A 25,738-nucleotide genomic window follows, 5' to 3' on the forward strand; every position below is an offset into this window, starting at 1 on the left:
AAAACTTCAACCTGTGCGGACGCACACGTTGGGAAGGTCAGTCTGTTGGGGCGCTGGCACGGGTTGTGCGAGTGCACAGACCCTTGTAAAAATTGACACCTGTGCATACGCACACCTTTGTGCGTATGCACGCATTTCAAAACTCTCAGGAGTGTGCGCACGCACAGACCCTTGTGCGTCCGCACACGTCCTGTTTCTCAAAATTTTATTTGTTTTCAACTATTCTACCTTCCCAACAAGGTTGCAAGCTTCTTTAACACCATTTTAATACTTTTGGGCCTAGTTTTGAGTATTAGGGCATGGGATATAACTGAAGAATCCTAATACATGGTTTTATGATAACTTAGAAAACGGAGGCCTAGGTTTCTGGCGTGCTGAGAATGATCTGACGTTGGGTGGAGGATAAGTGATATATGAGATAAGGAATGATGAACTTTGATATTGGAAATTGAGTTATAAATGGACAGTGGTTGAGATGAGTCGAGGACTCGGATTGAGACGATGGATCTCTGTATACTGAAAATATTTTCTGAAAACCACTGAAATATTGTTTTTACTGAGAATATGAGACGCTATGCGCCCGGCAGGGACGAGGTTGGATCCCGCTTGTCGAGGTTGCGGCGGCGGCATAAGGGCGGCGGTTCGTCCCGCTTGCATTGAGATGTGAGGTCTGTGGCAAGAGTATCCCGCTCGCATCCCTTCGGACCTATAGGCGAGCAGGCGCCGGTACCTGAACAGTGATCCGGACACTATATCTCGGGGGTTCCCATATGAAAAATCCGAAGGGCGACGTCTCCATGGAGATGTGTCGGGTTGGCAGTTGAACCGACAATGTGATATCACAGGCAGTAGGGCAGGCATTCATCATATGCATTTCCTATCTGCTTGTTTGCTTTGCCGACTTGTACTTGTATGCCTAGTTGAATAACATGCCTATTTGCTTACTTGATCTACTTGCCTTATTTGTTTTTACCTGTGAATTACTTGCATTGCTATTAATTGTGTTTTCTACTGAGATTGAGGAGGTTTGGAAGGCGGTGGCAATGGGATCGCATGGAGGATAGGTTGGTGAAGGCTGTGGGACAGCGGTGTTGGTTAGAATAGAAATCCCTTAAGATAGATTACCCAGTTTATTTATTATGAGGTTATTATTATGCTTATTTGTTTTTAGAATGCTTTAAGCTTGAATCTTGTGATGGATATGGAGTTTAGGATTGCCTTTGGCGTCCCGGGGTCTTATATCCTACGTCACTGGGCACTGTTACCATACTGAGAACCTCCGGTTCTCATATCATATCTTTGTTGTGTTTTTCAGATGCAGGTCGCAACCCACCTCGGTGAGTTGCTTTGGATGGTGACAGGAGCGGAGGATCTTGGATTCTTTTGGAGTCTTTTTGGTTATCTGTTTATACATCTCCCACTTTTGTATTTTGTTTAGCCCAGATGCTTGTATTATGAGAGAAAAACTTGTATAAGCTGTTTTTAAACTGTTAGGTTTCTATATGATTCTGTATACTTGGGTATGGCTAGCCGGCTTAAACTCCGCGAGTCGAGGCTAGTTTCCTATGATATTATATACTTATATTTTGTTGTATCTTATATGTTTCGTGTGCCTTAAGCTAGTAGTTCGTTAGTACGATTTGCGCTTTTCAAATTCTAGTCTTTGAACTATATCTTTCATCGGACTTCTAGATTATATTATTTCTTCTATATATTATACGTATGAGCTTTAGAACTGTCGTAATATTTGGTTAACCTTTGATTTACGACGCGAGGTAAAGCTTAGGCTAATTAGGGTGTTACACATGACACAAAAAATAGCTCAAGTTTAAATATACATGAGACATTCAATACCAAAAAAAGATAGATAACAAATACCAGACTATGCCAAAGTAATAGATTCAAAATGCAACATAATATCGAATTATATGCGTAAGAATACTATTTTCTATATATATAAGCACAAATAATTACCATCAGAAGTAGACTAAAGATACAGCTTACTAAGCAACGGAACAATGAATTTAGCCACTGAGTTTTTCAATCGATTGTGGCTTGAAGAAGCAATGAGAGTGCTCACCAAATTGATTCCTTCTTCCTTATGAGGCAATAATCTTGATATCTGTCCTTATCTCTTTTTCTGTTGGACCAGAATGCATCATATCCACCACTTACCTCACCTTTAACCAAAGTTATATAATGTAAACACCAAATATAAGGCAAATAATGGTTAAATGCAATAATAAGTAATCATACACATACTTTATTTTGAGATTCTGAATGATGTAATCGGTTCCTCCTTTTCCAATCTGTTGTGCCTTGTCTTGGTGAGAATTGCCCCAGTTGACGGCGAACTTAATGTCCTCACACATGTTGGTGGTGCTGATTGGCCAATAATGCTGCAAAGGTACCATGTTTCTTGTGAAGAAGTCAAAGTATTGAGACTCTATGAACATTTTCACTGAGTCACATGCTATTATGTATTTCTCACTCACGAACCACGTAGCACCTTCTGCATATATCTTGTACCTTTAATTTGTAATAACATCAACAAATTTAGTCACTAATATATTCACAATCTACATTTCTTTAAATTTGACAAGTTTTACCTACCTGTAGGTACATTGATCTCCCAATTTTGTGTCCTGAAAAAAGAAAATCAAAGTTAATTGTGCAATTAGCTACTTGAACACATAGAGTTAGCAAGGCTTAAAAGTTATATGCTTATCACATTATATATTATCCAAATACATGATGGTATATTGGTATTCTGAATTTCTTGTATTTACTTGCTAATTTGGTTACAAGAACAACCCATCCTTCTCTATTGCACTTTGTGGCCTAAAATTGCTTACCTCATCAGATAAGGAATCATAATCAAGTTCAATGTCAATTCAACTATATCATTGACAATAACTTTAATATGGCAACATTATGGAGAGAGAGAAAAGGGGGGGTTGCAAAATCCATATCTATATCCATTAATTTAAAATGATTACGGTTCTTTAATTTTCCAGCATATGGTTTCACTTTATTTATCTATTTTTGTTGTTATTGGAAGCACTAGTAACATGGATATAAGGAAAATAATTCATTTTTCTATTATATGCTTTTGAGATTAGCAGTGCTTCATGTCTCTTCATTATTGCATTTAACCATTATTCAAACACTTACATCAGAAAATACACACGCCATGTTTTGTACTAATTTCAGACAAATGATGTAGATTAATCAGTTCAGTAGAATAGATTAGGTCTCATACTAAATAAAATCAAAAGTAAAAAACAACAACACAACAGAAAATACAACAGTAACAAGCTAACAACAACATCATAAAAAGATCAATGAAAGTTAAAATACACAATAATAAAAAATAGAACCAACATCCTTTGTTTCTTCCTACTAGAGCATGAAGTAGATCTAAAAGAACGAAGAGTTACCTATTAGAAGTGATAGAGATGGAGAAACTAAACTGTGGAAGCTTGTTGAAGGCAGCAACAACGGCGTTGCCACGGCGAGGAGATGAGCCAGATTGAAAACCAGATCGTAGAAGGTAGCGACAACGGTGTTTCTTGCGATGGCGCAGAGATGAATGACGGCGATGAGATGAGCGGCGACAAATCTCCATATCGAAGCCAAATCATAGAAGCTCGCTGAAGGAGGAGAATGCACTGCCAGAGGAGAACGCACAGCCAGAGGAGATCGTCAGAGCATTTCAGTTCACAGCAAATAATCTCGTCGTAGGAGAACGCGGAGAAAATCGTCGTCGGAGCAGTCATTGGAGTAGATCGTCATCGGAGTCGTCGCTGGTGCAGATCGTCATCGGAGCAGAGCACAAATCGCCATTTCCGGGTTTGACAGTGGTGGCATTGCGCGTTAGGGTTTTCCTTCTTGGGGTTTTCTTTCGTTTGGGCCTTTTTTTTTTTTAAACAATGTGCTCCGATAATGGCGGTTTCAACCGCCAAAATCACCAAAAACTACCATTTTATGTATCATAAAATGTCATAATACTCGAATATTACGGCGATTCTTTAAAACTGCCATAATATAAATATCATTTTAAACCTTTTTTTTTTGGTGTAGCTATGAATATTAATATTGTCCTGTTAGTTTTAACTCTGTAAATCCTAAAACCTAAACATATCTATCAAGTATTACCATACTAGTCATTTTTTTGTTGATAACAATTTAAAACGATATAATGAAAATATATTTAAAATGTTAAATTATAAACTAAAACAAATAAAACAATATCAAATATTTTTTTCTGATTACAACTTTTCTAAATCATCACAAAAAGTCATACTTATTTCTAAATGATATGATAGGATTCCACAGAAAATTGATATAATACAAAACTACAAAATTTTATCCAAAACCAAAAGAAAAACTGTAAGACCCAGAATTTTCAAATAAATCTTATTATAAATTAATTTCAATTCATTTATTCATTAGAAATTTTATTCTGTGAGAGAGGAAGCGTCGCGCCAGCCACTGACCTCGCGTTCGTCGTCGTCTTCGCGGGTCCCTGTCGCCGCCGTCGTCCCCGCCGTGAAGCCTGTCGCCGTTGCTGTAGTTGTCAGCGTCGTCGTCGTCATCGAAGGGAGTCAGCATTTCCGTCGTCCATGGGTGAAGCAGAGGAGAGAGATCCGCGAGGAAGGGAGGACCGCGCCCATCCAGCCGCCGCGCACAGTTGCCGCTCATGTCGTTGGCGCCATCCCCGTCAGATCCGCCGTTGCCGAAGCTTCTGGCCGTGCCTCTGTCGCCGGACAACACCGCTGCCGCCTGGAACCCCCATTGAAGTCTGTATCTGTGTGATAAGCGCTAAGCTTGCTTCAGCTTCATTGTCTATTAAGTTGGTTTTTACCGTGTGGGTGGTTGCTGAGATTATCTGTGTCAGGATGTATGATCACATGGTCACTGCAAGTTTTTCTGTCCTGCGCCACCATTGGAGCCACCCAACCGGTGCTGAAATCGTTGCTTCTTTGTGTTCTTTTATAGTAAATATTTACGTTTCAAAAAACCTCCGCGTTAGTGTCCTGTTATGTGTATTAAAGTCTTTGCGATATTGATGTGTTAGGGATCAATAGCCGAGCTTACATGTAGCGATTGAGGCTGTTTCTGCTTTTGGGAAAGCAAGCGGAGCAGAGGCTTCAGTTGCCGCTGATTTTGGGCTGAGAGAAACGAGTTCAGTTGACGCGTTTGGATTATGGTTTCGCGTGTCAAGGTATGAGTTTTTCTTAAAATCTATTTTACATTACAGAGTTGTGATAAATAGATATTGATTCAAAAAGATTTACTTTTGTGATTATATTTGTCTTATGGATGTGATGGTTTGTTGGACTGAATTATTGGGTGCTTGATTGCGTGAGTGGTGTATGGTTGTGGATAAAAACCGGTTTGAAATATCTGAGATACGAGGTTCCCTGAATTAAGTGCCGTGGCTTGCCACCACGTGTACTAGGTTGAAAACTCGATACTCTATTGACCCTACGACGTAAGTGTGACCGGGCACAATATAAATTTCCGGAAATGTTACCCCCGTTGAGCAATATTGATTATTTGAGAAAAAGTTATACATAGACTCTTGGAGATGCACGTCGGGGGACAGTCTAAGGACAATTCAGACTTGTCGGGTTGGCTGGATAACCGACAGATGAGCCTCATCAGCCATAGGACAGGCATGCATCATATGCATTTATATGCTTTGTTTGGGTTTGAACTTGTTTTGGTTTGCCTAATTGCTAAACTGTCCTTAACTGCTACTTGAACTATTTGCTGTAACTGCTACCTACTTGTGCTTTCCTTGTCTGTCTTGCCTGTGTTTGTCCTGGTGTACTACATTTGAGAGTGAACTTTGATGCTGAATTAATGATTGTGTTGTTTGATTGCGTGGTTGGTTAATGATTGAGATTTTCTTATAAGAAAGGAAAGGTTTCGGATTTTTAAAAGATTCATAAGGCATTGATAATTACTGAGCTTGAAAACAGTTTTCTTATTGAATATCTTCTTATGACAACTTTGAAACTCCGTGGTGAGACCATGTGGTTAGGTTCTCACCCCCCTACAGCTTTACCTTTTCAGAAACCGAATGAAGAAGCGTTAAGAAGAGTTATACTGCGTTTGGTTTATATGTTGTTGTGTTAATTAGATTATTTTTTCCCTCGTCTTTGTTATTACAAGTTTGTAAGAGGGATAGGAGTTATATGTTTTATATATTTATTATATTATGAGATATTGTGGAAGAAATCTTGTATATGGATCTATGCCTGCTTGTATTTTTCTTAAGATAAAGTATTTATTTTCGGTTTTCAAAGGAATCAGCGATATAGTGTCGAGTCACAGGCTCCTATTTTAATATTTAGTATGTAAAGTAGTCGTAATACTTCTTGCTATCAGAGTAGTGCAGCCGGAAGCGTGATTTCTGATAGTGAGGGTGTTACATTATGGTATCAGAGCGGTCTTTCCTGTAGAGCCTTGGGAATGGACTGATTATGCTTCAATTGCATACTCTGAGAGTCTGTCATGTAGTAGGTCTTGTTTGAATAACGAGAATTAGAATTTTATGCACATGACTGCCTATTAATTAACATTGTTAGCTTACCGTTGCATATCTATTGATGTTAAGTCTGGCCAACTTAATGTTGATGGCTTATATGAACGGGAAAGTTAATAGGTTGTTATAGGCAAAAAGGAATTGATAAGTAATGGGTAATGCGAGTCACGTGGTTCGCGGATGCTAGGGTTCGCTTTTCGTGCTTGGTTTCGATTTATGATTCTTGTTTACGTCACTTAGGTTGGCATATCGTTTCTTTTTTTGTTTACTATCCTCATTGAAGTTCTTTGACTCGGATTCCTTTCTTGAACTATAATTGATCATTCTCCGACCGTATTTCATTATTCGTCCATAATCTTATTTGATTGTATTCTTAAGAATTTGTTTGAGTATTTTAAAAACATCTGTCTTTACCATTGATTATACTCTTCTTCAAGAATCCTGTGCTCATTGATCTGATCTTGAACTTGTTTTTGGCATAATGCATGATCTTTAAATCTTGAGCGATTTGAACCTTGAAAATTATGATTCGAACTAAGCTCACTTTGTAAATTGATACTTTTGCTTCATGTCTAATGTATACCTTAAACTTACCATATTCTTGATTATCTTCTAAATTCTCGGCATCATAAATCCTGACCTTGAATTTCTCTATGTGATCTGTTTATCTCCTTGACGTAATCTGAGCTTATTTTGGATTGAAAAAGTTTTGAATTGATCTTTTTCTTACTTAATTGTGTTTCCCAATCATCCTTCAAATTTTTGGATAAGATTACTTTTAAATTTAGCATATACTTTTCTACGTGGATTCTAAAATTTTTTTATATGGTTTAAATCTGTTTATCTATAAAGCTTCACCTATTCTTCTATAGAAAACAATTTCTACTTTGAATTTCCTTCATTAACTACAATTTGATTTATTTTCAACCTTATCACAATTTTTAAACGTATTCTTATGTGATTTTACATCCGAGTATTTTTCAAGATTCTTGAAAAAAAATATTAAAGCAAAATAAAATAAAATTTTATTCATAGCCCAATTAAATTTTATTTTACAAACTTTGCATATTTTATTTTAACTACGAATGTTTTGATGTAATACCTTATTTAAACTTTTTGTATTTCTTTTGAGAAAATGAATTCATTCCTTCTTTAGATTATCCATTCTTTGTAAAAGCTACCATTGATTTTTAATCTTCTTTTTCCCTCAGCTCAAATCCGGTTTAAATAAAAGTATCGTTCTTCCTCTTGATTCTTCCTATCGAAGTTCTTAAATTCAAAATTCTTTCTTAGGATTACAACTTGATTTTCTAGCTTATGTTTTTATGCAAATTCTTATTTGATTATCTAAAAAGTCTTTCAAAGCTTTCGATGAAAAATTTTATCCTTAGCCTAACTAATTTTCATTTCACAAATCTTGCATAATCTAGTTCGACTTGAATTTGTTTTAACATGACGTAATATTTACGTTTTTGATGATTCTCTTGAATTTTGTAAATAATTGCCCTGTTTTCCTCTATGGTTTCTATTGGAGTTCTTTGAAATTAAAATTCTTTCCTATTTGCATTTTGATTCTTCCTTCCAGCATACTTCATGACTTTTGACCATTCTTATTTGTTGGTGGTTTGAACCATTTTGAAGAAGTTTTGAATTCTTTTGAAGAAATTTAAGTTTTGAATCAACTTTTTAAGTTATTGAGTTCCTTTTTAGCGCATCTTAATATTATTGAACATCCTTATAAAGTTGTGACTTCAAGTATATTATTGGAGTTTTGTTTTAAACCTTTTTAAACAAGTTTTGATTTATTCTTATGCAAAGTTGTCCCTGACTTTGAATTGCTTTACTTGAGCAGTGTCTCTCTTTGATGTGATTTGAACTTGTTTCGGGGCGATATAACCGTCTATTAAAGTTTTAATAAAATTGCTTTCAATTCAGCCTACACTCCTTTACTTTATACTCTGAAAATTTCTGTATGTGATTTAAACCTGTTTGATTGTAATGCATCATCTTTTCTTTTATGAGTAAAACTTTATGTCAAGTTTTCTTCCAACAAGATTGTAGTTTTCATACATGCTTGAAAAAGAGAAAATACAATTTAGCTCTTAGCCAAATTAGTCTTTCCATTTACAAAGTTTGTGTAATCTATTTCCACTTGAATTTATATTGAAATAATGCCACATTTACGCTTTTATTAATCTTTTGAAGGATGTTTGTTACCCATTTTCTCTTTCAGAACATGAAATAATTTCTCCTTAAGTTTTCCATTCTTTACGAACAATGCATTTGAAAATATTTTTAAACTATACTCTTGAGTTCTATAAACTTTGTTTTTGGTTTGGATATTCTTCTTCTGTAAACCTCATATTTCTTGATTCAGCTTGAATTCATTTCAAAATACTATGTTGTTTTTCATCTTTTTGATCCTATCGAATTTCTTCGACTCAAGAGTTACCCTTAAAGTTATCAGTAGATCCTTTTTCCAACATTTTTCATTACTTGTTTATCCTTGTCTACTTGTAATTTCAACAATTCTTTCAAATTCTCGCAAACACGATCCTTATTACTTTTCTTTCTTTTGTAAGGTCTGTTATCCTTCTGAGTATACTCAAGATTAGTTTTGGTATCTTGTGTGCCTATTGGACTTAGTAAACGACACATTAATTCTTTAGGGTACGTTTGGTGGACGCAAAAGGTGAAATTTATAAATGTACGACGTTGCAGGGAGTTGTGGAACCTTATTTCATGTGAAAGGATTTTGTTGATGTTGGGTTTGTGACCATTAAGATTTGCAAAGTGTTTGACGAGGTTGAAAACCCTCAGATGAGTTGTTCGATGAAGTACGATTGAGGATGGAGGGAATAAGTTAAGTTAAAGTTTGAATAATTGAATCTCTGAAGTTGGTGTGAGATCAAATGCGAACGTTAAGCACGTTGTTTTAATCCTAACTCGTTTTATAACCTTTTATCGCACTTGTTTTACCATCACATGTTTGAAACATATAATTTTGTGCATCAAGCCTATCTTGTAACCTTGTTTCACATCATACTTATACCCTTCATATTTTTATATGAAAATCCTGGTATTTGAAACTATATGTATATATATTGAGAACGTTTCGTCTTTTCTTTAAAGGGACACTCTACTGTACATATTGGAATGGTATAGAGAGAGAATATAATTCCTTTTATAGTTATTATTTATTATTTTATTATTATTCAAAATGTGGGTCCTACCTTTATTAATCTCTCTTTCATTCTATTAAAAAAAATCTGTAAACTTACATCTTTAAATAGAAGTAATTTTAGAGATTGAATTAGTTTTTCAAATATTAATACTTTATGCTCCAATTTTATTAAAATTACCAAACTATCCCTATACCTAATTTTTACCAAAACTCTAAATCCCCAAAATATCACTCTAACCCTAATTTTCCCTTTTCCTTCAGCCGTCTTACCCCTTTCAGCTTTCCCTTCCTTCCAAACAGACCCAGCATATAGCAACAAAAAAAAAGGAAAGAAAAGAAAGAAAACGTTGAGGGAGAGAGGGATAAACAGAGACAGAGAAGAAAGAATAGGGTGAAAGGGAAGAGAGAAGAGGGAGATCTAGAGGGAGGAAAAGAGCGCCGAGGAGGGGGAAAGCTCACTGCCACTAGGACACCCAGCTACCGTCGCGCCGCCACCTCCAGACGCCGTCACCGCCGTTGCGGGTGAGAGCCACTGACCTCGCGTTCGTCGTCGTTTTTGCGGGTTCCTGTCGCCGTCGTCGTCCCCGCTGTGAAGCCTGTCGCCGTTGCTATAGTTGTCAGCACCGTCGTCATCACTGAAGGGAGTCAGCATTGCCGTCGTCCATGGGTGAAGCAGAGGAGAGAGATCCGCGAGGAAGGGAGGACCGCGCCCGTCCAGCCGCTGCGCACAGTCGCCACTCATGTCGCTGGCGCCATCCATGTCAGATCCGGCGTTGCAGAAGCTTCTGGCCGTGCCTCTGTCGCCGGACAACACCGCTGCCGCCTGGAACCCCACATTGAAGTCTGTATCTGTGTGGTAAGCGCTAAGCTTGCTTCAGCTTCTTTGTCTATTAAGTTAGTTTTTACCGTGAGGGTGGTTGCTGAGATTATCTGTGTCAGGATATATGATCACATGGTCACTGCAAGTTTTTCTGTCCTGCGCCACCATTGGAGCCGCCCAACCGGTGCTGAAATCGTTGCTGCTCTGTGTTCTTTTATAGTAAATATTTACGTTTCGAAAAACCTCCGCGTTAGTGTCCTGTTATGTGTATTAAAGTCTTTGCGATATTGATGTGTTAAGGATCAATAGCCGAGCTTACATGTAGCGATTGAGGCTGTTTTTGCTTTTGGGAAAGCAAGCGGAGTAGAGGCTTCAGTTGCCGTTGATTTTGGGCTGAGAGAAACGAGTTCAGTTGACGCGTTTGGATTATGGTTTCGCGTGTCGAGGTAGGATTTTTCTTAAAATCTATTTTACATTACAGAGTTGTGATAAATAGATATTGATTCAAAAAGATTTACTTCTGTGATTATATTTGTCTTATGGATGTGATGGTTTGTTGGACTGAATTATTGGGTGCTTGATTGCATGAGTGGTGTATGGTTGTGGATAAAAACCGGTTTGAAATATCTGAGATACGAGGTTCCCTGGATTAAGTGCCGTGGCTTGCCACCACGTGTACCAGGTTGAAAACTCGATACTCTATTGACTCTACGACGTAAGTGTGACCGGGCACTATATAAATTCCCAAGAATGTTACCCCCGTTGAGCAATATTGATTATTTGAGAAAAAGCTATGCATAGACTCTTGGGGATGCACGTCGGGGGACAGTCTAAAGACAATTTAGACTTGTCGGGTTGGCTGGATAACCGACAGATGAGCCTCATCAGCCATAGGACAGGCATGCATCATATGCATTTGTATGCTTTGTTTGGGTTTGAACTTGTTTTGGTTTGCCTAATTGCTAAACTGTCCTTAACTGCTACTTGAACTATTTGTTGTAACTGCTACCTACTTGTGCTTTCCTTGTCTGTCTTGCCTGTGTTTGTCCTGGTGTACTACATTTGAGAATGAACTTTGATACTGAATTAATGATTGTGTTGTTTGATTGCGTGGTTGGTTAATGATTGAGATTTTCTTATAAGAAAGGAAAGGTTTCGGATTTTTAAAAGATTCATAAGGCATTGATAATCACTGAGCTTGAAAATAGTTTTCTTATTGAATATCTTGTTATGACAACTTTAAAACTCTGTGGTGAGACCGTGTGGTTAGGTTCTCACCCCCTACAGCTTTACCTTTTCAGAAACCGGATGAAGAAGCGTTAAGAAGAGTTATATTGCGTTTGGTTTATATGTTGTTGTGTTAATTAGATTATTTTTTTTCCTCGTCTTTGTTATTACAAGTTTGTAAGAGGGATAGGAGTTGTATGTTTTATATATTTATTATATTATGAGATATTATGGAAGAAATCTTGTATATGAATATATGCCTGCTTGTATTTTTCTTAAGATAAAGTATTTATTTCCGGTTTTCAAAGGAATCAGCGATATAGTGTCGACTGTCGAGTCACAGGCTCCTATTTTAATATTTAGTATGTAAAGTAGTCGTAATACTTCTTGCTATCAGAATAGCATAGCCGGAAACGTGATTTCTGATAGTGAGGGTGTTACAAAAGCAACGTTTGCATTATTTTTTGTGCATATCTCTTTTGTTTATTTTTCTTGTATGATATATAAAAGACAAAATTTTTATTAATTACTTTTAATATTAAAAATGAAAAATGTGCAAAAAAATTATTCAAAAAAATAATTTAGATAACATTCTTCAAAACAAAAAGGTTACAAAATCATTTTCCGGGTATCACTATATTTTTTACATGAGCTATAACTTTTTTTTTTGGACATTACAGGAGCTATAACTTAAGTTATCCAGCGCTCAGAAAATAGGATGGGCTTTTGTAACATATGAGCCCGTTATGAATAGAATGCATAACTTATCTAAAACTAATGCGTGCCTTCCAAAAATATTAACTTATGCGTAGCCCAAAAGAAATGGGTGTTGTCTGTATAGTCTACATTATGTCATTGCTCTTGGTCTCCATTTTGCACAACCAGGTCTTTCTTAAACATTACCCCAAAAAAAAAAAAAAAACTAGCTTATCTCCCCTTTTTTGGCGGAAAATTTTTAGGTGTCTCATAATATTTTCCTTGAAAACAATGACTAATATGTGAGTTTGCATCAACTAATGAATTACTACGCACACAATACTTACTTAACTAAATGAATGAGTTCATTATCTAACCAATCTAAATTAATTAACAGGCTCATATAGTGAAAATTTATATACATATATTTTCATATCAATTATTAGATAATTTAATAAATTTAATTAAATTATTATATAATTATCATCAATTTTACATAAAATTTTAGCGAGTTTTTTTCCTTTAAACATACAAATCTCGCCTAGTTTCCAGCCGCATTATTCACAATTTATTTTAATTTTCTTCCATACCCAAATACTGAGTGTATCCTTGCCCCGGATCCCATCTCACCGTAAACATAACCTCTGATATTCTATTTTTCTTTTAAGAAAAATTTATAATATGAAAATGATTTTTTTTTCTAAAGATAGTAGGTTATATTTTATTAATTATTGAAAAATGAAATATAAATATGTCAAAAAGCAGGATAGTATAATAAAATGTGGGAATTTCTCAAAAACACTATATTGAAGGTATTCGTCCAACGGTGCGTGGTTGAAAAACGAAGAAAAATTTTAAAGAAGAAAGAATGATAGATCAAATTGAATGCAACTAAGAGTTTGCCTCATGGAGATGACGACCTAAACTGGGAGTTCTTTGGATTTCACGAAGCAACTTGACATAGCTTGCTAGAATGGCAGACGGCATTGAAGTAGAACCTTCAAAAATCAACTGGTTGCGAGCTTTCCAACAGTTCCAGCAAATGATGGCAAGCAATTGAGGATTACGGTCAGCATTCTTCAATGGGTTAAGCATCTCTGTTGATGCAGTCCACCATGTCCAAAAGTCGTTAGGACTCTGAGGGGGAAGACAGTCACGAAGATAACTCTGAGACCATATATCTTTAATTCTAGAGCAATTGATCAAACAATGAGTGACTGTTTCTGTTGCTTTATGACAGCAGGGGCATATTGGTGATATAGATGGAATGCAGTGATGAATCTGAGCAAGCACCGGAAGCCGACCATGGAGAGCTTTCCAGATAAATAGCTTGATTTTGTGAGGTAAGTTCAACTTCCATAGATCAATCCACGGCTTTTTCTGCTACATATAATTAGGGCAAATCTCCAGAGGCGGATGGTAAAATAAATAGTCAATTCTGTAACCTGAAGCTGTATCATATTGCTTGGATTTGTTCAAATCCCATTGCAATTTGTCGCTACTCTATTGAATTTTAACTGACAAAATCCTGTTTGCAACGTCTTGGGGAAATAATTCTAGAATGAGATTCTGATTTCAATACCCATCTTCAGTAATTAGATTTTTAACTCTCAGAACCAACTCAGAAATAGTCTGTTTATTTGGCATGTCAGAAATCATTAAAGGATACGGAAGAGGCAGCCAAGGATCCTCAAAAGTTCGGATATTCTCTCCAGTACCCACAGCCCAATTAAGCCCTTTTTCAACAATCTTTCGGCCTGCTAGTATGCTCCTCTATCCCCAAGAAGGTAAGACTCCAATTTCTACCGTTATAGCATTACCATTGCTAAAGTATTTACCTCTTAGGATTTTGGATAATAGGGAAGTAGGCTGTGTTACGAGTCGCCAAAACTGTTTGCCTAAAAATGCCAGATTTTGGATTCTGAGATCTTTAAATCAAAGGCCTCCTTCTCTTTGTGGGCGAGTCATAGTGTCCCAGCTAATCCAAGCCATCCGCCTTTCAGAACCTTTTTGTCCCCATCAGAATTGAGAAAGTAGAGAGTGAATTTCTAAAATTAAACCATCAGGCAACTTGAAGTAAGACAATGTATAAATAGGAATAACTTCTCCCACTGCCTTAAGCAATACGTGTCTACCACCTGACGATAGAAGATTGCGCTTCCACCCTTGGATTCTTTTTCGAACCTTTTCTTTGATCATACTAAAAGAAGCCTTTTTTTATTTAAAGACTGTAGAAGGCAAACCAAGGTATTTATCCTGAGCCCAAATATGATTAATATTCATAGAGTTAGCCAGTAGTGTACGAGTAGTGGAGGGAGTGTTGTGGCTAAAGAATACAGCAGATTTATTAAGATTTACCCTCTGGCCACTGATGCTTTCATAAGAATTCAATAAATGCAGGATATTTGAACATGCTTCAGGATTAGCCTTACAGAATAAGATGGAATCATCAACAAAGAGGAGGTGGTTGGCCTTGGGACATCGCCTATGTATCTGAAGACCCTGAATTAATCTGTTTTGTTCTGCCTTGTGTAGCAAGAAGGAGAGACCTTCTGCATAGAAAAGAAAAAGATAGGGAGATAGAGGATCTCCTTGTCGATGACCTCTGTTTGGTTTGAAGAAACCATAGGGTTGTCCTTCCACAATAACAAAATAAGAAACAGTTATCACTAATTCTCGAATCCACATGATCCACTGGGAGTCAAAACCAAACTTCTCCAATATAAACCAAAGAAAGTGCCATTCCACCCTATCATATGCCTTACTCATATCTAATTTTAGCGCCATTTCATTTTCGAGTCCCCTTTTTTTTCTTCAAATAATGCATAAATTCGTGAGCAATTAGGATATTATCAGAGATTAATCTGCCTTTAATAAAAGCACTCTGCGTAGGGCTAATTAATCTATTCATCATACTCTGAAGTCTATGTACAAATACTTTGGAGATAATCTTGTAAAAGACTGATGATAGGCTTATTGGTCTTACCTGAGTCATATCTTTAGCATCAGAAATCTTGGGAATAAGACAAATCTGAGTGTGGTTAAAACCCTTCAAAATTCTACCCCCTGAAAAGAAGCTCTTTACTGCTCGAAACACATCACCTCTAAGTATATTCCAAAAGTTTTGAAAAAATTTTGCTATCATACCATCATCTTCTAGAGCACTTTGAGGATGAATGCTAAATGTTACACATTTCACTGCTTCCATATTCACTGGTCTTTGAAGCCTACGATTCATGTGAGCTGTAACCTTAGGTTCAAAATCAGTAAACAGAGGTTCAAGATTCTCATGACAAGTAGAGGAAAAGATGTCCTTGAAATAATATTCAGCCACAGAAGCAATACTAGCATTTGAAGTAGCCACTTCACCATCACTGCCAGTTAGTTGCCAAATTTTATTCCTTCGGTTTCGATTTCTAAATTTATGATGGAAGAAAGTTGTATTCTGATCACCAAATTTGAGCCATTTGACTCTAGACTTATCTTTCCAATAAGATTTCTCATTTTGCAATGCTTTTTCAAGTTTGTCCTCTATTTCTGAAATGATGTCGTCTCCATGAATTCCTGCTAAATAAAGTTCCTCTAATTCAGACTTTAGTAAATCAATCTCCACCTTCGAATTAGATCTGTGTTCTTGTTGCCATCTGACAATCTTATGCTGACAACGCTTTATTTTTTGAGCTAGGATATACATGGCTGAACCATCAAGCTGTTCGTGCCAAACCTCTCTAACAATCTTCCTTATTTCATCATTGGAACACCATCTTTCTTGGAATTTGAATCGGCGTCTAGATCTCCCAGTTCTCGGATTAGAGTCTAAGAGAAGAGGGGAGTGATCCGACCCTAATTCTGACAGTCTAAGAATCGTTGCATTGGGATAGAGTTGCTGCCAATCAACTCCTACCAGGAATCGGTCCAGTCTTTCCTGTATCAACTCATCACTCCTTCGTCTATTCGACCAAGTGAATGGTCTTCCGACCATACCAATATTAATCAGGGAATTATCATCAATTAAACTATTAAAGGTTTCAATAGAAGAAGGAGATTTAGCACCCCCCATCTGCTTTCTCCAATTGATTAGAAATGACATTAAATTCACCCATTAACACAACCTTACCATTGAACTGTTGGGTGACTGAAGTTAATTCAGCAAACTGAGCCATTCTATGTTGATCATTTGAACTGAGATAAACAACTAGAACACCATAGGGATCATTAGAACCAGCTATCAGAACTGATGCCACAATGAAGAATCTACCATGCTGTAAAATCTGAACAGTGCAACCATCCCTCCATGCCATTGCCAAATTCCTTGATAATCCATCCGAATCCACAATAAACCATTCCTTGAAACCACAAGATCTTAGTTTTCCTTCAACTTGTCGAGATTGATTTTTTGTTTCACAGATAAAACCAACCTCGGGAGAGTAGGATTTGCAAATCCCTTTAAGATTGTGGATTGTCAGGCTCTCCCCAAACCCCGACAATTCCACGAGAGCAGTTTCATATTGCTTTGGGTGCCACTTGAAGGCTGGCACCCTCCACCGTCATAGCATCAGAGACAATATCATTGAGACAAATTTTCTTTGAAATATCTTTAGTACCATTACCTCCACTCATTCGTTTGAAATCTATGACAGACTTTCTGGCAAGTTGTTTCAGGTTTGGCTTTTTGTTCTCCTTTTTAAGCTTGGATATGACATTGTTATTGTGTTGGACATTATTCATGGGATATGATATCTACAATAAAGCATTAGAAGAAGAATTAATATCAGTAGCCGTACCTGTGTTTTCTTATTCACCCTCATTTTCTGCTCTAGAATCCGAATTGGCAGCAATATTTTCATTATTTTATTTTTTCTAATCATCTTGCACACTCATTTTTTGAGAAACTATCAAAAAGCCAAGCAGGTGGAGATTTTTTCTTCGGTTGAGCTGGAATAGAACCATCTCGAGGTTGGTTAGGATTGAAGGAAGCTCTCTTTTCAGTTAAACGCCTACCGACTTGATCTGCCTTAAGCCATTCACCAACTCTATCTTCCTTGATATTGTTTTGGGCAGAATCATCAATAAAAAATTGGCAGTTCTTAGATTTATGCCCTAATTTTGCACAATAAGTACAGAACACACCTATACGTTCATAGTGTACTCCAATTTCCAGCATTTTCTGATTAGGATCAAGCAATTTCAGTGTATCCCTCACTCTTTTATCATTGTTCAGTTCCACTTTAGGCTTCACTATGCATGTATCTTTGCCTCTAACTTCAAATAGAGCAACATCTTCAATTTGACCAAGTCTCCCACCCAATTTTCGAACAACCTCAAGCGTTTTGTATTGTTCAGGCAATCCCCACAATTGTGCCCATACAGGAAAAGAAGAGATGTGATTATCCTCCATGTTTATTGACTACTTCCATCTGCGAACATGAATAACAAAACTCTTGAATAACCAAGGCGAACCCTCTCAATTTGAGTCACATCAGAGTCATTCTCAAAGAAAAATTGAAACTGATTCCTGGATTTTCGACTACTCTAAATCCTTCTGGTTTATTCCATATTGCATAGAGAGCTCCTTCCGTGTACAGGCTTGAATTCTTTCAGAAACATCTTCATAAGCTAAAACGATCAAATCATCCTCCTGATCACTATTAATTATATGAGAGTCTCTGATTTGTTGCTCATGGTGTAGCGAAAATCATAATTGGTATTTAATGATTACAGACGAAAATAAGATATATGGATTGAGTGAATTAGAAAATGGAAAGAATTAAAAGAGGAATGAATTGGGAGAGAAAACGAAAATTAGAGAACTAAGTAGGAAAGAAATTAAGAGAAGATAGTAGAAGAAGATGAAAAAGACTTTGACGAAAAAAGACAAAGAAAGATATAACCATAGAGGCAGCATAATAAAATTCTAGCAGAACGTGGATAAATTTATGGGACGTCAGATGAGGAATACGTACTCCTGCTTGGATACATGAAAATGATTCTATTGAACTGAAACAAGCAATGAAATTAACAACATTAATTCTTAATTTGAACAAAATATATTCGCAAAACTCGACATAAAATATGCTGATCAAACACAATATAATGACGATGCTACAGTGGACTAATAAAAACGAGTATCACAGTTTTACTTTTTAGCATTAAAAATCAATAAGAACACGAGTCAAGATAGTATAAAATGATCATTTCATATATCCCATTTGCTTTCTGATTTAGTAGTGAAAAAAAAAAAAGGTGTTTGCTACGGTACGATGATAAATTCATACTTACTGATACGTTTAAAATATAGACAAATAACAATAAGACATGTAGAATTTATTTTCCACGTCAGCATTTAATTTTTTTTTTTAAATAAATAGTATATTACCACTTTACTAAAACACCTTTTTAATTAAATAAAAATAAAAAATATTTATTTATTTACTTTTATAAAAAGACTTAAACATATTTTCTTTATTTGATTAGACAAAAATACCTTTTTAAATTAATCAAATTTTAGAATTTAATTATTTTTAATTTTATAATTTCAAATAATTAAAATAACAAAGCAAAAACATATTAAAAAAATAAAAAATCAAAATTATTCTTTATCTGTGTTAAACATAATAAAAAAATAAAAAAACCAAAATTGTTCTTAGTATGTTAGGCAAGGACGTTCTCTTAACGCACCTTACATGTTCCCCAGCAACATAAACCTTGAACACAGCGCCACCATGGTTCACGAACTCTTGAAGCACCACCGTGGTGGCAGCGCCGCCGCCGGCGTTCTTGTTCAACGTTTCTCGGAGCCCTTGGGCGTCGAAAACCAAGCAAAGCTCGTGAGATTTCATGGTTCCATCAGCATATAATGGCTTTGCGATAACTGGAAACCTCAAATTCGAACCCATTACCATTTCCTCCACTGAGTTCTTAGTTTTCTTCTCATCATCAACTACCACTTGGTACGGAACACCAACGGTGGCGCTTTGGAGCGAAAGTGGCAAGTGGGACGCGGAATCAAGCATTGAAACGCGGTTTTGGAGTTTCTGAACGAGGTGTGGGGGATCAATGATGATGGTGGTGGTGGCGCCATGTATGGACAGGTATTCGTGAAAGTTAAGGTTGTTCCAATGTTTGGGTTGGAGCTTTTGAATGATGCAATGGAAATGAAAATGAGGGTGTTGTTGGATCAAGGGCTTGTTGATGTCGATTGGGACTAAGAATAATCTTAATTTTTTGTTTTTTTTAATATGTTTAACATAGGAGAATAATTTTAATTTTTTATTTTTTTAATATGTTTTTGTTTTGTTGTTTTAATTATTTGAAATTATAAAATTATAATTAATTGAATTCTAAAATTTGATTAATTTAAAAGGATATTTTTGTTTAATCAAATAAAGGAAGAATGTTTAAGTCTTTTTATAAAATTAAATAAATAAATGTTTTTTATTTTTATTTAATTAAAAGAGTGTTTTAGTAAAAGTAGTGATATACTATTTATTTAAAAAAGAAAAAATTAAATGCTGACGTAAAAAATAAATTCCACATGTCTTATTGTGTTTTGTCTATATTTTAAACGTATCGGTACGTATGAATTTATGATCGTACGGTAGCAAACACTAAAAAAAAATATACAAGAAACAAAAAGAGAAAAAAGTTGGTAGTTAGTAATAGCGGAAAAGAGGTTGAATTCCCTACCGAAACTGACGTCACGGCGGGAGAGGCAGAGGAAGTGGAAGATGAGACTGGCGGCGACCCTAATAATAACTACAGACTTATTATTTATAATATTTATCTAATATTACTCTATTATTTATAAAATTATTTTATTCTGATTTGTTTATTATCTTTCAAATAAATTTTTATAATAATTTTAAGATGTCAAACATTAAAAAAACAGTAGCTAAACAATTCTCCTTTCCTCTAACAGAATAGAAAGACTTTTCATTTCTTCTTTAACATTCAAGTATTCAACCCATCCATGCATGCAAAAACCACCATATCATGATGAACATCTACCTATTTATAGGAAAAATGTTAAGTATCTAAATACTATCTTGACTCATATAATTTATGAATAGATATGATATGGGCACCTATTTTCCCTTCTTCCGGCATCCCGTGCAGCTATGACAAAATGTTGTGTGTGCAGTTGTGTACATATGAAAGTATTGATGAGATAGATGAAATATGAAAGCAACATGCATTGGTTTATTAGAAGTTAGCAGCGCCAAGCCGATGCAGCAATTATGGCCCTATCCTGCCAGCCAAGAAGCAAGCAACCCTTGTCCTCAGTAAGCCGATATCCATCGCAAGAATACAGACCCAGCAAGATCTTCGACTGAGTCACCGCGTTCGGACTCAGTGGAACCCCTTTGAACCCTTTCCCTTCCATGATCTTCCTCCACTTTTCGAGCCTCTCATGCCTCTCCACCCTTTCTTGCCCCTCGCACGCCACGATGTTCCTTATCTCCGGCGCGAAGATGTACTGCTCCACCTTCGCCCTCTGCGCCGATTCCGGTGGAAACGTCGCGTCCAAGGAATCGAAAATCGCAGAATAATAATGCAATGCCTCCAAGAACCTCCCAAGAAAATAAGGCCCGTTATGGCTAGCTTCTTGCTCGACTAGAGTCACTATGCTCGGTGCTTGGTCCCTTATCATGGTGAGTAAGTTGCCGAGGGCGTTACCGGGGACACGGTGGAGCTGATTAACGGTATTAACGGCCAGCGCTTCGCCGACTCGGCGGTTGAACATGTGAGGCTTTAGATTCTCCAGTTGTTCCCCGACGGGGTGGAATTCGAAAGGGATGCGTAGCGAGTGGGCCAATTCTGTGAGGCATCGGCCTGTCTCCTTGACAGACTCGATGCTAGGCCCGACCCCGGTGATCCGCAGAAATGGAGCACCACTAGATCGGGCGGCCAGGGCCTGCATGAAGGCGGGCCACTGATATCCCTGGAGTATGTCGAGGTCTATGACGTGGACCCGCTCTTCGCCCTCGAAGGCCTCGAAGATGGCCTGGTTGGCAGTGAAGTGGGCGAATTTGATATAGGGACAGGCCTGGTAGACGATCTGGTAGATCTTGAGGATTTCCATGGAGTTTGAGTGTGGGAAAGTGGAGGAAGGTGTGGGGTTGGCATTATTGGAGGTGGATGTTGTGGCTAGCCTTGCGGTTAGAGACTCAGTGAAGCATGAAGCGACGCGTTGCATGGAGTCGCCAAGGGGTGTTACGACTCTGTTGAGGTGTTGGAGGTACCTCCTTGCCAGCATGTATTCCTCTTTGGCCACTGCCTCTGCACATGCTAGAAGCAGGTGCACCAGTTGCAACCCACTCTCTTGTTCCTATGCATCATAACACACAATTCAAGGGACAACCACAATACTAAAATTGAAAATAATAACTTCATGTTTAGAAAGATCATAATTAATTTTTTTCTTGAATTAAATACAAACCAGTAGACATGTATGATAAAGATAATTTGACAATGAATTAAGTGAAATTAACTAAGAAAATTTAAAGATTGTAGGTGAAGGATGAGGAATTGAATAAAAATTTATTATACTACTACCTGTTCTAGTCCAAGTGGAATAGGAACCATCAAATTTTGATGGTGTTGATGTGAGTGTGGATGCTGTTGTTGTTGTACTTGTTGCTTCTGTTGCTTCTCATGATATCGTTCTTGTTGCAACGCTTGGGAAAGCGATGCACTGACCATGGAACCCATGTGATGGTAGATCTCATTCTCTTGCACCGACGACTCTTCACTCGCCGAAGGAATCAAATTCCCCAACTCAAAGCATTCAGAAGAACTTCCAACAATATCAGAACCGTCACCAACTTTGCTGCTGTTATTTGCGGCGGTTATCGATGAGTATTCCCCTTGTTGAAACTCTTCCAAGAACTCCTCAATTGCAGGCAGTGAAAGATTCTCAACATGCTGCATGTACTGATTGTTTGGTGAGTTGAACACCCTGTGGAGTGGACTAAGCCCTTTCCCTTTTCCTCCGCCGCCTCCACCGCTACTATTATAGGCGCCGATTTGGGCCAAAAACCGCGGCGGAGAGCAGCCGGAAAAGCTTTGTGCTTGCATTGAATGAGCGTAATTGTAATTGCAATTGTAAGTTGAGGCTTGTTGTGGGGAAGGGACATTCCTCACTGGGGAACACATCATGAAATCAGTATCTAACTGATCAGAGAAAAAGGATTCCCACATTGAACTATCTGGTGATTGGACTTCAACATCTCCATCAAGGTCAAATTTGAGTCCTGGAAGGTTTAAGCTTGGTGGTGTTAGGGTACTGTTATTATTCTGTTCTAATAAATCAACAGAGGATTGTGTAGCATTGTTTTTCTTATTTGATTGTAAAACTGAGTCATTTGAAGAAGTGGGCTGTAGCTTTGTGCTTGAATTCTCACTTTTGAGAGACACTGAGCTTCCACATAGTGAATTGATCATTTTTTGCTTCTACTTTGCCCTTTGCTCTTTTTCTTGGTTATTTCGTGGTTTTGATTTAGGGTTTAGGGTTTTTTTCAATGTAAAGTTCTCAACAGGAGAATGTTTTAAGATATGATGATCTCTGTAGTGTGCTATTCCTATGGGCTATGGAGTTTGGTTGGTATATGGAAAGAGCAAAGACTCTATTTTCTCCCTTCTTATTGTTGAGGTGAGTTTTGTCAGCTACTTAGTATTACAGATTTTGCATGAAAGGCAGTGGAGTGGGAACACAAGAGACAAAACCTAATTCCAAATCCTTTTGTGATTGGAGGTTTGTTTTTGAATAAAGCTCCATTTCATGTCTTGGCACAATAATGCTAGCTGGTTCTTTTGAGGCTTCATTCTTGTCATTTTGCTAACCTGTTTTAACTGTTATAGCCAAAAGGCTTTGGAATAGTTGAGGTGGCAATAAAGGACAAACATTTGGGAGGGTCTACTTTCTATGGGCCGGCCCACCTTTTTACAAGGTTACTCACATAGGGAACTATGGGAATCATAGGGAATCCATTAGCCAATTTATTAATAAAAATGAAAGGAAACCAACTTGTGCCGAGATAGTTGTTAGTTAATTAGTTTATTAATGGGCTTAAATAAGTGTCTTAAATTTAAATTTTGTCTTATATATAAAAATTTATTATCCACAATAAATTTTTAAATAAAATTTTGATTTATGATAATTAATCCTTAACTTATCGAATTAAAAGATATTACAAAGAGAAAAAAATAATAAAAATGAATGGAAGGAAGATCCATCAAGGCATCTTGGTTAATTGGAACTTGCAATTAAAATACATAATTATAAGAGTAAGAGAATTATTTTGTGATATTATATTTTTGTCATATTCAAAGAAGATACATAATTTTTGATAGAATATTCAATACATTTTATATGTGAGTTATATACTCATCTAGTAATATAAAAAGATGTTTCAATTAAGTTCATAGAAGAGAGGTTATTGTCACATCCTTTACTTGTGGTTAATGCCACATTATATTCTCTCTAATTTATTTTAATTTATCTTAAAATTACTAAAAGGAATAATGGAAATTTTCTACTGCCAACCTCACATTTAAAAAGTTATACTAATTAATACTAAATACTAATAAATAAAAATATACAAAAATTAGCTCAAAAGTTTGTATTTTGATTAAATTTGAATAACTATCGTCAATTAGGATCAAATAAAAACATAATACTCATTTGGCAAAACAGAAACAATGATGGCATAGTCCTCATATAATATATATTTGTTCAATAATAATAAGTTATATTTTATGTTGTAACTCCAAGAGAAAAGTACTATTTGGAAACCGAGCGATGTATACCAAAAATATATAGTATAATACATGAATGATATAAACAAAAATATGGATTATTTTATCATAAAACAAAATAGATAATCACATACAAATAGTTACCTTAAATATGACTATTTTTTAAGAAAATAATATAAAGTTATATGAGTCCATCATGCTTTATCAGTCAGAACCGGAAGCAAAGCATATGAAAATTATAATATACCAATTATTTAAAGGCAATGAAAATACCATATAAAATAATTAATAAATAAATATGCATCTAATAAGATTAATCATTGATATAAGAAATAAACCTTCTATAATTAGAGTTGCAAATATGTAATATGTAGTAGTTGACAAATAATTTGCATGGGCATAGTATATTTGTCTTGCAAATTTTTTATTTCTCATTTTTATGTTCATTGATCTCAAGTAGGAATGTAGAAGAAGTCGTTATTCCATCTTCCTCTAAACTGTATAAATTAAACAACTCCTAGTTAAATAAGATAAATTCCAAATTACAACATATAATATAAGATCAAAGTTAGCAAGAAAAGGTAACAAAGTAATACATGATTAAAATAAAAATAATATTTGTACATTAAAATAAATTATTAAAATCAGTTACTTTTTATTTATATACAAATACACATAAATGTATATTTTAAAATAGTAGATAATTACATTATTTTATATTTATATAGCTTTGGCGAATATCCCAATTATGGGTGTGGACCATAAATACTTCTTCCCTAATTGTTTTTGTCACTTGACTAATAAGTCATTGACAATTACATAAATGGTTTTGTTAGAATAATTAAACTTTTTTTTAACCATCAATCAGCCAACAAACTAGTAGAAGAATAAAAATAAGAGAATAAAAAGGAAAATTTAAAGAAAAAGAGGAATATTAAAAAATAGTTGAGAAATAAATATTATTTCTAAGAAAATGATTTTCAATTTTTTCTCAAATATTTTCACTAACGTATCATGATTTGAATAAAATTTTGAGTTGCATTGTGTTATTTTTGCAAATACAGAAGGAATTAAAGTTGGCGATGAAAAGATTGGGCAAGAAAAATAAAATATTGATGTGTGTTGACAAATTCTTGATTGTTGAAGGAAGCTAAGGAAGGGTAGGAAATAGAGAAAGGACAAGAAAAGGGACATAGTACACGTCGTCGAATATAACGTCGGTGTGGGCCGCCCTGCTCCTTTGGATTTGCCAAAGGAATGAAGCGCTTGTCCCTAACCCTTTCCCCCTTTTTCGGCTCCTTCTCTTTATCATAATTTCTTTTATATTTGGACTTTTCAGTACAACAATAATAATAATCTTGATTTTCTTTTCTTTGTTATTGTCTTACTTCTATGGAGATACTACTACATGCCTACATGCATATTTTCTAACAAACTGGCTAATCAATTTAATTTGGTTCTTATTATATTGTACATAACTACATATTATAATATTATA

General features: G+C 35.9%; 1 protein-coding gene and 2 long non-coding RNA genes across 3 annotated transcripts; 2 read left to right on the forward strand and 1 right to left on the reverse strand.

The window, feature by feature from the left end:
• On the forward strand, positions 4,983-6,113 carry LOC110264142. The gene is made up of 3 exons (XR_002349873.1): positions 4,983-5,000; positions 5,081-5,227; positions 6,085-6,113. It is a non-coding gene; the product is annotated as an uncharacterized LOC110264142 (long non-coding RNA).
• On the forward strand, positions 10,363-11,912 carry LOC110264143. Its single transcript, XR_002349874.1, has 3 exons — positions 10,363-10,596; positions 10,680-11,006; positions 11,862-11,912. It is a non-coding gene; the product is annotated as an uncharacterized LOC110264143 (long non-coding RNA).
• On the reverse strand, positions 20,477-23,133 carry LOC107648394 (scarecrow-like protein 23). Its single transcript, XM_016352275.2, has 2 exons — positions 22,039-23,133; positions 20,477-21,811 (listed from the first exon to the last, which is right to left on the reverse strand). Exons 1-2 carry the CDS (start codon positions 22,924-22,926, stop codon positions 20,693-20,695), a joined length of 2,007 nt encoding a protein of 668 aa, XP_016207761.1. The 5' UTR covers positions 22,927-23,133; the 3' UTR covers positions 20,477-20,692.

Source organism: Arachis ipaensis, chromosome B06 (assembly GCF_000816755.2).
Source record: "Arachis ipaensis cultivar K30076 chromosome B06, Araip1.1, whole genome shotgun sequence".
Taxonomy (NCBI): Eukaryota; Viridiplantae; Streptophyta; class Magnoliopsida; order Fabales; family Fabaceae; genus Arachis; species Arachis ipaensis.

Coding starts and splice junctions, on each gene's coding strand:
- LOC107648394 (XM_016352275.2), bottom strand. CDS start 22,926: ATGATCAATTCACTATGTGGAAGCTCAGTGTCTCTCAAAAGTGAGAAT. Junction 21,812..22,038: donor TTCCACTTGGACTAGAACAG/GTAGTAGTATAA, acceptor TATGATGCATAG/GAACAAGAGAGTGGGTTGCA.